This window comes from Nicotiana attenuata, chromosome 2 (assembly GCF_001879085.1).
Source record: "Nicotiana attenuata strain UT chromosome 2, NIATTr2, whole genome shotgun sequence".
In the NCBI taxonomy this organism is placed as follows: domain Eukaryota; kingdom Viridiplantae; phylum Streptophyta; class Magnoliopsida; order Solanales; family Solanaceae; genus Nicotiana; species Nicotiana attenuata.
In genome coordinates this window covers 36428503-36441240 of record NC_031990.1, presented here as the reverse complement: position 1 = coordinate 36441240, position 12738 = coordinate 36428503, and the positions used below count along the sequence as shown (strand labels likewise).

Here is a 12738-nt window from a genome sequence, read left to right as displayed (position 1 = left end):
TGTGTGTATATATATATATATATATATATATATATATATATATATATATATATATATACATATATATGTGTGTGTGTGTAATATATGTATATAAGTAGTTGGATGGATGACTATTGAAGTTAAATCTTCATTTGAATTGATAATGTGAGAGGTTGACATTGGAGAGTCTACGGAGAGGTAGAGGTAGGCCAAAGAAGAGGTGGGGAGAGGTGATTAGGCAAGACATGGCGCAGCTTCAGCTGACTAAGGACATGACCCTTGATAGAATGGTATGGAGGTCGAGGATTAGGGTAGTAGAGTAGGTAGTCTAGAGTGTTCATAACAGTAGTATTGGCACGCAGTCTCGCTCTCTGTTGGTAGTAGCTTTCTGTTGTTTTCTTTCATTGTTGATCACCTTACTATCTTGTCGTTTTTATTCTGCATTTATATGGCTTTTTGGTACCGTCCCTTCTTGTCTATATTTTCATTAATGCGGTGCTTATGCTTTCCTAAGTCGATGGTCTATTGGAAACAGCCTCTCTATCCTCACAAGATAGGGGTAAGGTCTGCGTACACACTACCATCCCCAAACCCCACGGTATGGGATGATAGTGAGTATGTTGTTGTTGTTGTTGTTACAATTCCTTCTTCTTGATTATACATACATTGTGTAAAAAATGAATACTTAGCCTAACTAGTGTGGTTAAATGGTACTCATCTACTTCATTTTACGTGTCTCTATCTCTTTTTACTTTGTTTTAAGAGGAAACATATCTTAATATATTTGAAAATAATTTAATTTTAAATTTTTCATTTTATATTATAAATAATTTTATTGTCATATGAATATTATGGCATATTTAAAATCATAATTTAAAAAGTATTTATTTTTAAAAGTTATTATTTGGATAGAAAAAAATAATCCTACAAAATCTCATGTGTATTTGTCTTCTTATGTGGTAACATACAATTTTCAGATCATATTACTAAAAGAACATTAAAAATGAACTACCTTGACAAGATTCTTTTATATTAAGGAAATAATGGATGTGTCACATTTTGAATTGAAGAAGATGATCTCAAAACCGATGTACCACCCAAAATTTTAAAATGATCATGCACGTGATTTATGGTACTTTTAGAATGTGGTTTCTAAATATAGAGGACTTTTTATGTAATAAAGAATAAGATGAATTCTATGGCAAGGAATATTCAGCTAAAAGAGGAAAGAGGGATAGAGAGGAGACAGAAAACCAACGGTGAAGCAAACAAGCAAAGAGAAAAACCATTAGCGCCCGCGCTTCTTCCTCTTAAACAATCCTTTACACTAATTATCCTATCAATATATCAATGCTATCATCTCAACAAATAATGGCTAATCCCATTCCCTCAGCTTCTATATTATTACAACAACAACATAACAATAATAATGGTAAGATCAGTAGGAGGAAAACACAGTTTCTCAAAACCCATTATTCTTCTTTTAGCATTTGTTGCTCTTCTTGGAATTTCCTTAACAAGGGATTTTCGTTCCGCTTCTTCTTCTCCTTATATTTCACTTGCTAGCTCTTGGGCTCGTGACAAATACCGTATTGTTACTGCTAACGTCTCCAATAATAATGATTCTCCAAAGGTTAGTCTCAAAAAAACAAAAAAAACACTTTCATTTTTAGCATTTGGATCGAGTTTAATTTGCCATTTTTCTCTGTAAATGCCAATATTATTAAAAGCTGTCATTTTTGTGATTTGGGTTGAGTTTAATTTGCCATTTTTCTCTGTGAAAGCCAATATTGTAAAATACTGTCATTTTTAGTATTTGGGTTGCTTTTAATTTGTTTCTCTGTGAATGCCAGTATTATAAAGAGCTGTCATTTTTGTGATTTGGGTTGTTTTTAATTTTACATTTTCTCTGTGAATGCCAATATTATAAAAAGTTGTCATTTTTGTGATTTGGGTTGAGTTTAATTTGCCATTTTTCTCTGTACATGTCAATATTGTAAAAAAGCTGTCATTTTTATGACTTGGGTTGTTTTTAATTTGTCAATTTTTTTTAAAAATTTTTTTTTGGCTGTTTGTAGATTCAGGAGGTAGGAAAAAGTAATAGGGACCGTTACCCGGAGAGAGCATTAGCAATGACTTATGCTGATTTGCCTGCTCCTGAATTAAAATGGGAACAAATGCCATCTGCACCTGTGCCTCGTTTGGATGGGTACTCAATTCAAATCAAGAATTTGCTTTATGTTTTTGCAGGATATGCAAATTTAGACCATGTAAAGATTTCCCTTTTCTTTTCCTTTTCCCCTTTTTTGTTGTGAAACTAGAGTTAATAGCTTGAAATCTGAGAATTGGGAAGTTAATATATACTACGTATGTGTGCTTGTTATAGGTGCATTCTCATGTTGATGTGTACAACTTTTCGACTGATTCATGGACACAGAGTTTTGAAATTCCAAAAGATATGGCAAACTCACATTTAGGGGTGGCTACTGATGGAAGATACATATATATTGTGACAGGACAATATGGTCCGCAGTGCAGGGGACCTACTGCAAATACATTTGTTTTGGACACAGAAACCAGAAAATGGGAAAGCTTGCCGCCATTGCCAGCACCGAGGTATGTCGTATGTGTCCTCACTGACTATGCGCAGAACACCTATTTTTTTTTATGGAGACACCCTATGTATCATAAGTTTGTTACCTATGTGTTTCTTTTGTAACATTAAACCTAGATAGTCCTATATTTGGTGATCACAATATGACAGGAAATAGGGGTTGTTGATATAATATCAATCTTATTATCATTTGCACGAGTAAGAAGCTGATGTATATACACGGATTTCACTCGTTCTGTACAAAAATAACAACTACGCCTCGTCTTAAACAAAGTCGGGGTTGGCGATATAAATCATCACTTCTTTCTTTAAGCTCAACTCATATCATCATCATTGCCAAAATAAAATAATAGAAGTGAAAATAAGTTAAACTTATATGATAGTAAGAATAATAAATAGCCATAACATTAAAGGTCCTCTGACAAATTTAAAGCCTATTCCTAACTAGTATGTATCACCTATATGGATCTTTTTCTTCCATTGTGTCCTATTTCTTACAAATTTGTTGATTAGCATCTCGAGCGGGCTCCTTTGTTTAGCATAAAGAAATTGTCTTTGTAGCAACCACCAAACCATATTTCAGGATCTAATTAGCATTCTATCATAGTGATATAATATTGAAGTAATAAATTCTTTAAGGAAGTTTATTACTCAAAAATAAAGTGCTGACTAGGATATTTTCAGGTATGCACCAGCAACTCAGCTTTGGAAAGGCAGACTCCATGTGATGGGTGGCAGTAAAGAGAATCGTCACACTCCTGGAATAGAGCATTGGAGTCTTGCAGTAGCAAATGGCAAAGCCTTAGAGAAGCAATGGCGCACTGAAGTACCCATTCCTCGTGGAGGGCCACATAGGTCTGTTCTGTTGCTTTTTTCTACACCTTCTTATGCCAGAAAGTATCATTTAAAAAGCTAAAGCTAATGCCTCTTGTTCCATTTAATCACGGATTTTATGAGGAGATTTAAAGTTAAATACTATGTTGAGGTCAAATGTTTCAAGATTGAGCCTGAAACTGTTCAGTAACATAACTTTTGGTAAAGGTCAATTCATATTGTCCGACAGGTCATATTGGAAAATTTCTTTTCTGCCTAGTTGGAAGACGCTGTATCTGTTTTGTGTCCATAGGGATGATGATTTTCATATTTGGGACTGTAACTATTGATGAGCTAGTGTGTCTTCAAGCTATGTTGGTTCATTTTTGTTTCTTTGATAAGGTATCTACGTTTTTTCATTTGCTTGCATAAAATCTAGTGCTTTAGGCTGCATTTTGAGTAAGAACCCTCGCCATTTGCTTGGAATATCTTAGGGATGGAAGCTATGTTACTCGGAATCTTCAAAAATATTGTTGGGTGCGTGTCGGATCCTCCAAATTTAGTGCATTTTTGGAGGATCCGACACGGGTGCGGCAGCACTTTTGGAGTGTCCGAGCAACATAGGATGGAAGTAATCTAAGTTATTAATATGGAATCATTTGTCTTCTATTCATGCTAATCTTCAGTTAGAAGATTAAATATGCTATATCTTCTTTTTGTAAGAATTTGTAACTCGGAAGCAGATATCCCTTTGTTCTTATTTTACATGAAGGACATGATTCACATTGTGAGAATCAAGGTCATCATCATGTTTTCCTCAAAAGTATACATCCGGTTTCTGAAGTGCAATTTACTTCACAATTTGATTTTGGAACCATTCCGTACAGGGCTTGTATTGCTGTGGATGATCATCTTTATGTAATTGGCGGTCAAGAGGGTGATTTCATGGCCAAACCTGGCTCCCCTATCTTTAAATGCTCACGAAGGTTCGAGGTATTAAATCTTTCGTATTATTGTTTCAGTTTGATCTGCTGGTTTTGACTTTCTGATTATAGTCTTATTTTGAAAGTTCTTTTCAGGAAATCGCTTTAATTTCTATGTCTGTGGCTTCAGGTGGTTTATGGTGATGTTTATATGCTGGATGAAGATATGAAATGGAAAGGGTTGCCTTCTATGCCAAAGCCGAATTCGCACATAGAATGTTCTTGGGTTGTTGTAAATAATTCTATTGTTATTGTTGGAGGCACAACAGAAAAGCATCCTGTGACCAAAAGGATGATCTTGGTCGGAGAGGTGTTCCGATTCGACCTGAACACACTGGTAATATTCACCTGTTTTGTACCACACATAGCGTATGTGCATTATTTCAGAATATGTCATTTAACTAATCAGGGTTAGATGCCTACATCACATCCCCTTGGGTGCGACCCTTCCCCGGACCTTGCGGGAATGCGGGATGCCTCGTGCACCGCGCTGCTAAAAAAAGAGAATCATTTGACTAATTCTCATGCAAATGCTCGTCCTCACGTATGCTTAGTCTTACATAATTATGAGAAACATCTTTAGGATGTTCATCAATCACTTGGCACACCTAGTTTTAGAGTAAAATCAAGATTTGTAACATTGAGTTCTTTACTATTTCTGCAGACATGGTCCGTCATCGGAAAGATGCCATACCGTGCGAAGACGACATTGGCCGGGTTCTGGGATGGATGGTTGTATTTCACCTCTGGACAGCGGGATAGAGGACCAGATAATCCACAGCCCAGGAAAGTAGTAGGAGATATGTGGAGAACCAAATTGAGATTGTCGCACTGATGACTGGTGTGCTACCAATTCCTAGCGGCCATGTCGCTTTACAATTTTATTGAATGCAAGGGTACCTTCATTCAGTACTAAAAGGAAATGTTAGGTTTGTTGGTTAGTATCATTTTGCCTTTTGGATTTTATGTAATGTCAAGGTTAGGCTTTTACCACCGATGAATGTGGCGGCATGAAAGAGATCGTTTCGCTCTTAATCAGAGGGGTGCAAATCCAAATTAGTCGGATTTGTGGGTATTTAAGAAAAAAGGTAGTTTCATACATTTCAGTTAGGCAGTACTTTGCTAATTCGTGGCTTGAGTTGTAGTCACCATCTCTGACTTCAAGGTATAATTAAAAATTGAACCTTCTCTTAAAGTAGTGCGTCGATCCTTGAAAATAGAGTTTTCTTGTGTTTGTACGGGAATGTTGTTGAGTGTAAATTCTAAAAGAAACAAATTTATGGAATTATACTAAGTTTGTTGTTTGTTTGAAGTTTTTGCAAAGTTAAAACTTCTTGGTAAAGAGTACTTCCTCGCAACATTGCCCAAAAAAAAAGGGTAGACCTCCATGTCTGTCGTAACCCAAAACTAGCAGATCTTTAACCATTCAGCAAACTAATACTTGAGATAAATTTACTAGAACATTAACGTCCACCACAGAAAATAAATCTGATCCTCCTAGTCTTAGGCTCCCATTGCAAGGAGAGTATCCTTCTTGTCAGATCAAAAGAAACTAGAGCAAGCGGTGCAATCTGCCCAATCAAAATGAGACAAAGCGACAGAGGAAACAAGCTTGCTACTTACTAACTGAACCAGGAGTTAACTACAACTATTTTCTCTTACTTTTGGTGAGGGACACAGAGGAAACAAAATTTGCTTATACTTCAAATGAACAGATCTAGAATCATTTGCCATATTTACTCAGAAGCTGAACTTTGCTTGTCTCAGACAGTGAATTTCTGAGGAACACTATCAAAATCATCAAAATCAAATCTCTGTTTCTCCCTACCAACCTGCATAGCAAGTAAACACAAATTAAATTTAGAGAAAATTACAGAGTTAGTGACAGAGGATTTTAACAAAGTCTCTACCTTTGCTAGGTACATAGGATCACATGACATAAGTTCATCCATAGAAGTCAACTTTTTCGACAGCACCATAATTCTGCAATAGAAAACAAAAGGCATACATCACTGCTGTTTCAGATATCTTTTTATAGCAATTGATAAGAATACTAACAATAAGCAGGATTCACATATTGTTGGTTCTTCAAAACATACGTATGCAGGGTGAGAGATGTCTATGACGAAGAGTATCATAAGTCGATAGAAAAACCTCATCCTATGCACTGGATGAAAATTCTTTACCTCGACCTACTATCAGTAAATGATGCAAATTTCAATTCTTCTCCTATGTATACACACTTCAACTACAAAATTTCAATATCACCCTCCCCTTACCCACTATCTTTAGAAATGCCTCCTTGTGTGGGCAAATGGTGCAGATATACACGTGATGGATGGAAATCGTTATCCCTCTATACACATCATATCATCCAACATTAGTACCACATGCAGAAGATTAACCTCATTCCAAATCTATTGGGAAGTTCTGATTAAACTGTATTTTAGATGCCAATCAGTATTCAGTAGCAGTCGCCACCACATAGAACAGAAAAAATGACAGCCTAATTACAAGAAAGAACATAGACTTGATTCTGAAAGTAATCTAAAAAGGAATATGAGAACATATCAAGTTCTTAAGAGTCATAGGCGTAATTATTAGGATACATCACCTAATGAGCTGCTTAAGGGAAATTAAATTCTTGGAAACTCGATTTCCAATGACCAAAATAACATTAGTCTCACCTCTTAATTGATGAATCGATGTGTTCAATCATTCCACATGTTTTATACTGCTCAGGATCCTCCAGAAATCTAACCATACCATCCTTCTGGTTGATCGTTGCATATATCTCACCATCTTCAATCTGTAACCAAATGTGAAACATCAACATTTCAAGATTCAGCCTTGAAGACTAACACAACCCAGTAGATCTCCACCTACCATCTGAAGCACATGCATTTCTGCCTCTTTAGGGCCTCTTAGCTGGACAGTGTTAGCAATATCTTGGAGGGAGAGTGTTAGGTATGTTTGAGTTAACCGCTGAATATTGCGCTTATACATAGAAGACACTACTTGCATCACTAATCCAAGATTATTGTCCTGAAAAATAAGGAAAGGATTATCGAAATTTACACCTTTCACCTAAGATAGACTCTCATGGTCAGTATGAGCTGAGATACCAGATAAGAGAGCTTTACTATGCACCCATGCTTTCATCTTAACACCTCGAAGACAAAGAAATGCACCAGTGTGACCTCAGAGAACTTACAGTTTCAAACTTTTCCTTGTTTGTCTGAACAAATGTTTCAAGCTCAGCGATCTTACCACTGCCATAACTACTTGCCAACTCCAGGTAGGGCTGCTCAAAAGGGAAAAATAAACAAATAAGCAGATCATACCAGGTGTAATTTTCCCCAGAAAAGCGGAAGACTATTTAGACAGACAATAATTATAAGTAAAAGCCTGCTCCTAGCATAAGAGGTGACAAATCTTAATATAAGAAACAACAATATAATTCCGATATCCATAAAGGTTAACAAGTCAGAATTGCAATGCGGAAAGTGAAAACCAACTAAGCAATTTTGGCAGACAAAAACTTAAGAAAATGTATGCTTACTAGTCCTCCTTATAAGACTTCATAAAAGAAATGTAGGATTCTCCCGATGTCATTAGCAGTTAATAGGCCAGATTACAACAAAAATAAAAATTAATTTAGCTGGTATTTTGAAATACAGTCACTTAGGTTTTTTGTGTTCCAAAACAAAACAAAGGCCAGCAATCTAGATTTCTTGCATTAACTGCCTAATTAACATCTTGGTAAAATTTGAATCACACTACAGCAACTAACATTACATGCAATGAGTATGTCAACAAACCGAATCATTAACTTAAATGTACATAAAAAGGAAGTGCATAAGCTTGTCCATGTTATATTCTACACAAGAAGAGCATACATGCCAGAGAATTGGCCTAGATCTTGTTGTCTGTTTAATCTCTTTCCAATTATACCCTAATCATATTTATACCTATCTCACCTATGATTTTTTTTTGTTTTGATAAATCAAGTTTTTATTGTATTAATCACCAAGATAGCACCAGAGCATATGTACTTGTGAACGTAGAATATTCTCGGTCTCCTGTCAAGCCTATCCAAAAATGAGTTATTCCTTTAAAGCAAAAAAATAATTAATAAAACACAAGGAACGTGTTAAAGGTCTTAAGCTGCTTTCACTCCTTGAAATATCCTCCTATCTCTCATTTCGTTCCAAAAAAAGGATGGCAGACTAGCTTCTCCGTGCTGCTTTATTCCCGCTCCCATTATCCCTCACCCTCCAGCTTGCTATAGCTTCTAAGAGACTAAGACTACCTTTAGGAGGGCCACTGACTGTCAAATAGAGAAAAGACTACTGCCTAAAGCTGTTGCAATACCAACTCAATAATGATTTGAAAGGAAATCTCATAACTTGAACTAGCTATACATACAAGCGAGCACAGTTTTCCTAAATGCCATGAGCCAATGAAAGATGCCACTTCTTCAAACTCCTTAATTTATTTTCATCAGTTTAACTTAATGTTGTTAATTTGAAAGCTCTTGCTGTATGTTCTCGTTTCAATTATCCCCATTAATACCGATTTAAGTGCAATGCTTATATTTTGAAACATCACCCAGATCAGTACATCATTTCTAATACCAACTGTGTGTGCTCAACAGATCTTGCATCGTCCAAAATCAAACGAGGAAAAAACACAAATTCCATTCATTTTGCTGCGAGCAGATCATTGCTACTTGGATCCAATGTTTGCACAATGACATAATTACCTGAGCGTAGGTCTTTAAATTCCTTTGAGCCACGGACGAAGTGTACTTCGGAAAGCTGGTAGAGAACTGCCAGTAGAAGTAAACATCAATTTAATCAGGACAATGAAAACCAGGCAGGATGAACAGCACAAACATGGTCCCCCAGATTCTTTTTCTTTTATTGGTGTGCGTGCGTGTGTGCAGAATGGCAATGAGGACGTGAGATGGATAGGTGGTGTTTACATGAGATTTTCTAAAACATGTTTTCATATCCAATCCAATCACCAGTCAGTTCTCACTACATGGCCTAGAGCCCTAGACTACCCTAGGCACCAAAATGATGGCTCTTTCTGTTACACCTAAATAAGATACATGAGCAATCGTACCACGTCTTGAAAAAAGAAGGCTATATTTGATGCCTGCTCTGTCCTCAGAAAAGAAACCCACATAAATCTTATAAACTGCCCTCCAACAGAGATGTTTCAACAAGATATAACAAGATAGTATATTGCTCACAGGAATTATTATACAATTTAAAGCAAGTAAAAACAGTCGCAAAAAACGAACCTGCCCAAGATGAATCAGTGAAACCAAAATATACTTTTTGTAAGCTTCAACTGCTATTGCATTCAAAGTAGACATAGGTGCTGTCACAACCTAAAAGCAAATATCAGCAAGAATCAGCATAACTAACAGTCATATTCTACATATGGCAACTTGAGATTATGAAAAAACAAAAGCCCACACCAACAAAAGAAATTGGAATGAGAAAACAATCACATACATTGTGTAAGAGTTCCAATGCTTTGCGGAACTGCTTTTGTCCAATGCAAACCATCCCCCTGTTATTATGTCAAAATTTTAAGACATATCGACAATTGTAAGACATAAATCCATAAATATTGCATGAGTAACTAAAAGATCATGTATTAGGGAGCATTAAATTAGAAATTTTTTAAGTAACTCCGTGTCATTTTCAAATTGGTGCATTCATTGTGATTCACATTCCTTCTCAAACCCCACAGTCTCCCCCTTGCCATGATGCACTTAAATGAAGGACCTCTAGTAATGGTGACATCAGCAAAACACATGATTGAGGATGGGGGTGCTAAAAGCTTTGTTGTTGAGACTTGTGGAGCTACACAATGTCAAGAGAGACAGAGGTAAATAAGTAATTCCAATATCATAGCACATCCAACATATAATTTAAGTTAATGCAACAAAGCCCAAAGCTGAGAATGACAAACCCATTTTGAGCACTATTAAATTCTTTGGGAGATTGTTGAACCAAAAAATATTTTGGGGGATAATTGACTGGAGTACATCATTTTATCCTTAGTAGACGGGGCCCATTATCCACCGTGTTCAGAACCGAGGGCCAGAAAAGAAAAGGGGAAATTTTAGCAAAAGGGAAAGGACACACGAAGCCACCACAACCGAAATGAACTCAAAGCTGAAGCTACTGACCCGTAGTAACAATAAAGGAAAAAATCCCGTGGCTGATCAATCTCATATATGTCATCCTCCAGCACAGTGATTCCGGTTTTATAGCACTTTGCTAATACGCAAAGAAGAAGAAAATCAGGATGCAATGTCGTCAACTGCTCAGATGAGGATTGCAGTTTGCGAACAGCAGTCAGCATTGAAGCCACACCACGAATTGGAGCTTCCAGCAATATAACTTGATCCTTAAACCTTTTACAAACAGAAATGACTGCAAGCACAAAATAACGTACAAGCCTCAATATAACTCATGCCATAAACAGGAATATTCACAAAAACAACCTATTCCAGAGATCAAAGGAATTTACATTTATCAGGTGCCAAACGAATTTGCTCTGCAGCACATGAATTGATAAATCTTACGACAGAAACAAGCAATTCATTAACTTGCTCCTTTGCAGCTGGGAAAGACATGCACGCCTCCCTGTTATAGTTAACAAACATAACCATATGCGCAAAACACACTGGACAAAGTACAAGGGTTAATTTCACCTATAGTCACACAACTTTTTGTTTATTGCACAAATATCACGAAACCTTTTTTTTGGTAACAAACAAAAAGAACAGTCAACTTTGCTCAAGTATCACAGAAAGTCACTAGACAACTTTTTTTGCAACCAAAGAGTCATTCAACTTTGCCTAAGTATAACATAAAACATCTCCTTTGTTACCTCCTAATGATTTTCTCTGACACTTGGGCATAGTTAAGTGACTTTCTGGTTACAAAAAGTAGTATAGTGACTTTCAGTAAGAACTCTAGTTTTAGCGACTTAGTGCAATAAACTGAAAGTTGAGTGAACAATGCCTGCAATATTGCTGTTAAACACACACTGCGCTTTATTCCACAGATGGTTGAATTCTGTGATAATATAGATTACGTAATCAAGTAATTATCAAGTCTGCCTCAAATCCAAAATCAATAAGGGAATCCTCATAAACCCTAGAATTTGGGAATAAACACATAGTAACAGATAAGGAGGAAAAAGGAAGTTTACAGGATATAGAGGAAGCCGAGGGAGTGAGTGTTGGGGTCAAGTTCAGCGAGCGAAGAGAGCAGACGAGCGAAGTCGGAATGGAGAAGCTCTTCCGATTGTTTGAGGAAGTTGTGGAGCTGAGTTACGTCTGATGCATTGCTCGATAGCCCTTGGATTTGAGCCACCAATGATTCTACTGAATTCATGTTCAGATTCATCTCTTCTTCTTACACACAGCTTCTCAACCGAGCTATGCAACCAACTGATCAAAGGATGATATCAGCGGATTTTTTAACTCTCAGATTATAAGCTTAAGTACCGATGCTACAATTGAGCCTAAAAGAAAAAATAGAAGGATTTCTTTTTGAGATTTTTACATTCCTATGCCATATATTAAACTATATTACCCTCTATGCTTAATTTTTAATATAATTACCTTTTATATACCTAATTACCATTTATGTACATTTAAGGGGTTTTAATAGTATTAATTAGTCTCCTAATTTAACTCTACCGTATATTCCCACTCCCCAAAGTTTCTCTCTTCAAATCCCACCCCCTCACCCACGTATCAAACAACACCCACGATTTCCTCTTCAATCATCCACTATTTCCTCTTCTAAAACCAGCAAAAATCTGTAACCCCTCCACCATTAACAACCATTAAAAAGCTTTGAAGCTTTGAATTCGAATTTGGGTTTTCAAAAGACATTGTTTGTTTGGATTGGATGTTGTGCAAAGAATTGAGAATTCTCTCTACGTCTCTCTATCTCTCAATCCCAAATTCAGTAATATAAAGCAAAGGAAAAGAGAGCTGCAATTCCACCATTGACAGCCATTAAAAAGCTTTGAACCTTTGAATTCGAATTTGGGTTTTCAAAAATCATTATTTGTTTGGATTGGGTGTTGTTGCAAATAATTGGGAATATGGTTTGGAGTTTATATTTCAATTTTGAGGGATTTTGGTGAAGATTAGACTTGGTTTTGGCTGAATTTCAGATTGAAACTCGAAGAAGAAGAAGACATGACATACATTATATTGCAGAAATTGTAGTAAAATTGTATTCTATTATTTATTTATTTTTCTTTTATTCATTTAACTATTGTATGAAAGTTGAACAACATTGT

At 36.2% G+C, this 12738-nt stretch overlaps 2 protein-coding genes across 2 annotated transcripts; one reads left to right on the top strand and one right to left on the bottom strand.

Annotated features, from left to right (window-relative positions):
• Positions 1191-5697, top strand: LOC109207328 (kelch repeat-containing protein At3g27220-like). The gene is made up of 7 exons (XM_019370229.1): positions 1191-1612; positions 2058-2249; positions 2366-2595; positions 3278-3448; positions 4294-4399; positions 4520-4726; positions 5054-5697. Exons 1-7 carry the CDS (start codon positions 1409-1411, stop codon positions 5222-5224), a joined length of 1281 nt encoding a protein of 426 aa, XP_019225774.1. The 5' UTR covers positions 1191-1408; the 3' UTR covers positions 5225-5697.
• LOC109207319 (COP9 signalosome complex subunit 3) lies at positions 5815-11937 on the bottom strand. Its single transcript, XM_019370221.1, has 11 exons — positions 11632-11937; positions 10945-11060; positions 10601-10847; positions 9918-9975; positions 9701-9790; positions 9155-9220; positions 7604-7693; positions 7276-7434; positions 7077-7198; positions 6300-6372; positions 5815-6221 (listed from the first exon to the last, which is right to left on the bottom strand). Exons 1-11 carry the CDS (start codon positions 11826-11828, stop codon positions 6153-6155), a joined length of 1287 nt encoding a protein of 428 aa, XP_019225766.1. The 5' UTR covers positions 11829-11937; the 3' UTR covers positions 5815-6152.

What these genes read in the sequence shown, in the direction of transcription:
- LOC109207328 (XM_019370229.1), top strand. Translation starts at nt 1,409, where the DNA reads ATGGTAAGATCAGTAGGAGGAAAACACAGTTTCTCAAAACCCATTATT. An exon ending in CCTCGTGGAGGGCCACATAG is followed by an intron (nt 3,449 to 4,293) that starts GTCTGTTCTGTT and finishes CATTCCGTACAG; the next exon opens with GGCTTGTATTGCTGTGGATG. An exon ending in AATGCTCACGAAGGTTCGAG is followed by an intron (nt 4,400 to 4,519) that starts GTATTAAATCTT and finishes CTGTGGCTTCAG; the next exon opens with GTGGTTTATGGTGATGTTTA.
- LOC109207319 (XM_019370221.1), bottom strand. Translation starts at nt 11,828, where the DNA reads ATGAATCTGAACATGAATTCAGTAGAATCATTGGTGGCTCAAATCCAA. An exon ending in TCGTTTGGCACCTGATAAAT is followed by an intron (nt 10,848 to 10,944) that starts GTAAATTCCTTT and finishes TTGTGCTTGCAG; the next exon opens with TCATTTCTGTTTGTAAAAGG. An exon ending in AAATGCATGTGCTTCAGATG is followed by an intron (nt 7,199 to 7,275) that starts GTAGGTGGAGAT and finishes ATTTGGTTACAG; the next exon opens with ATTGAAGATGGTGAGATATA.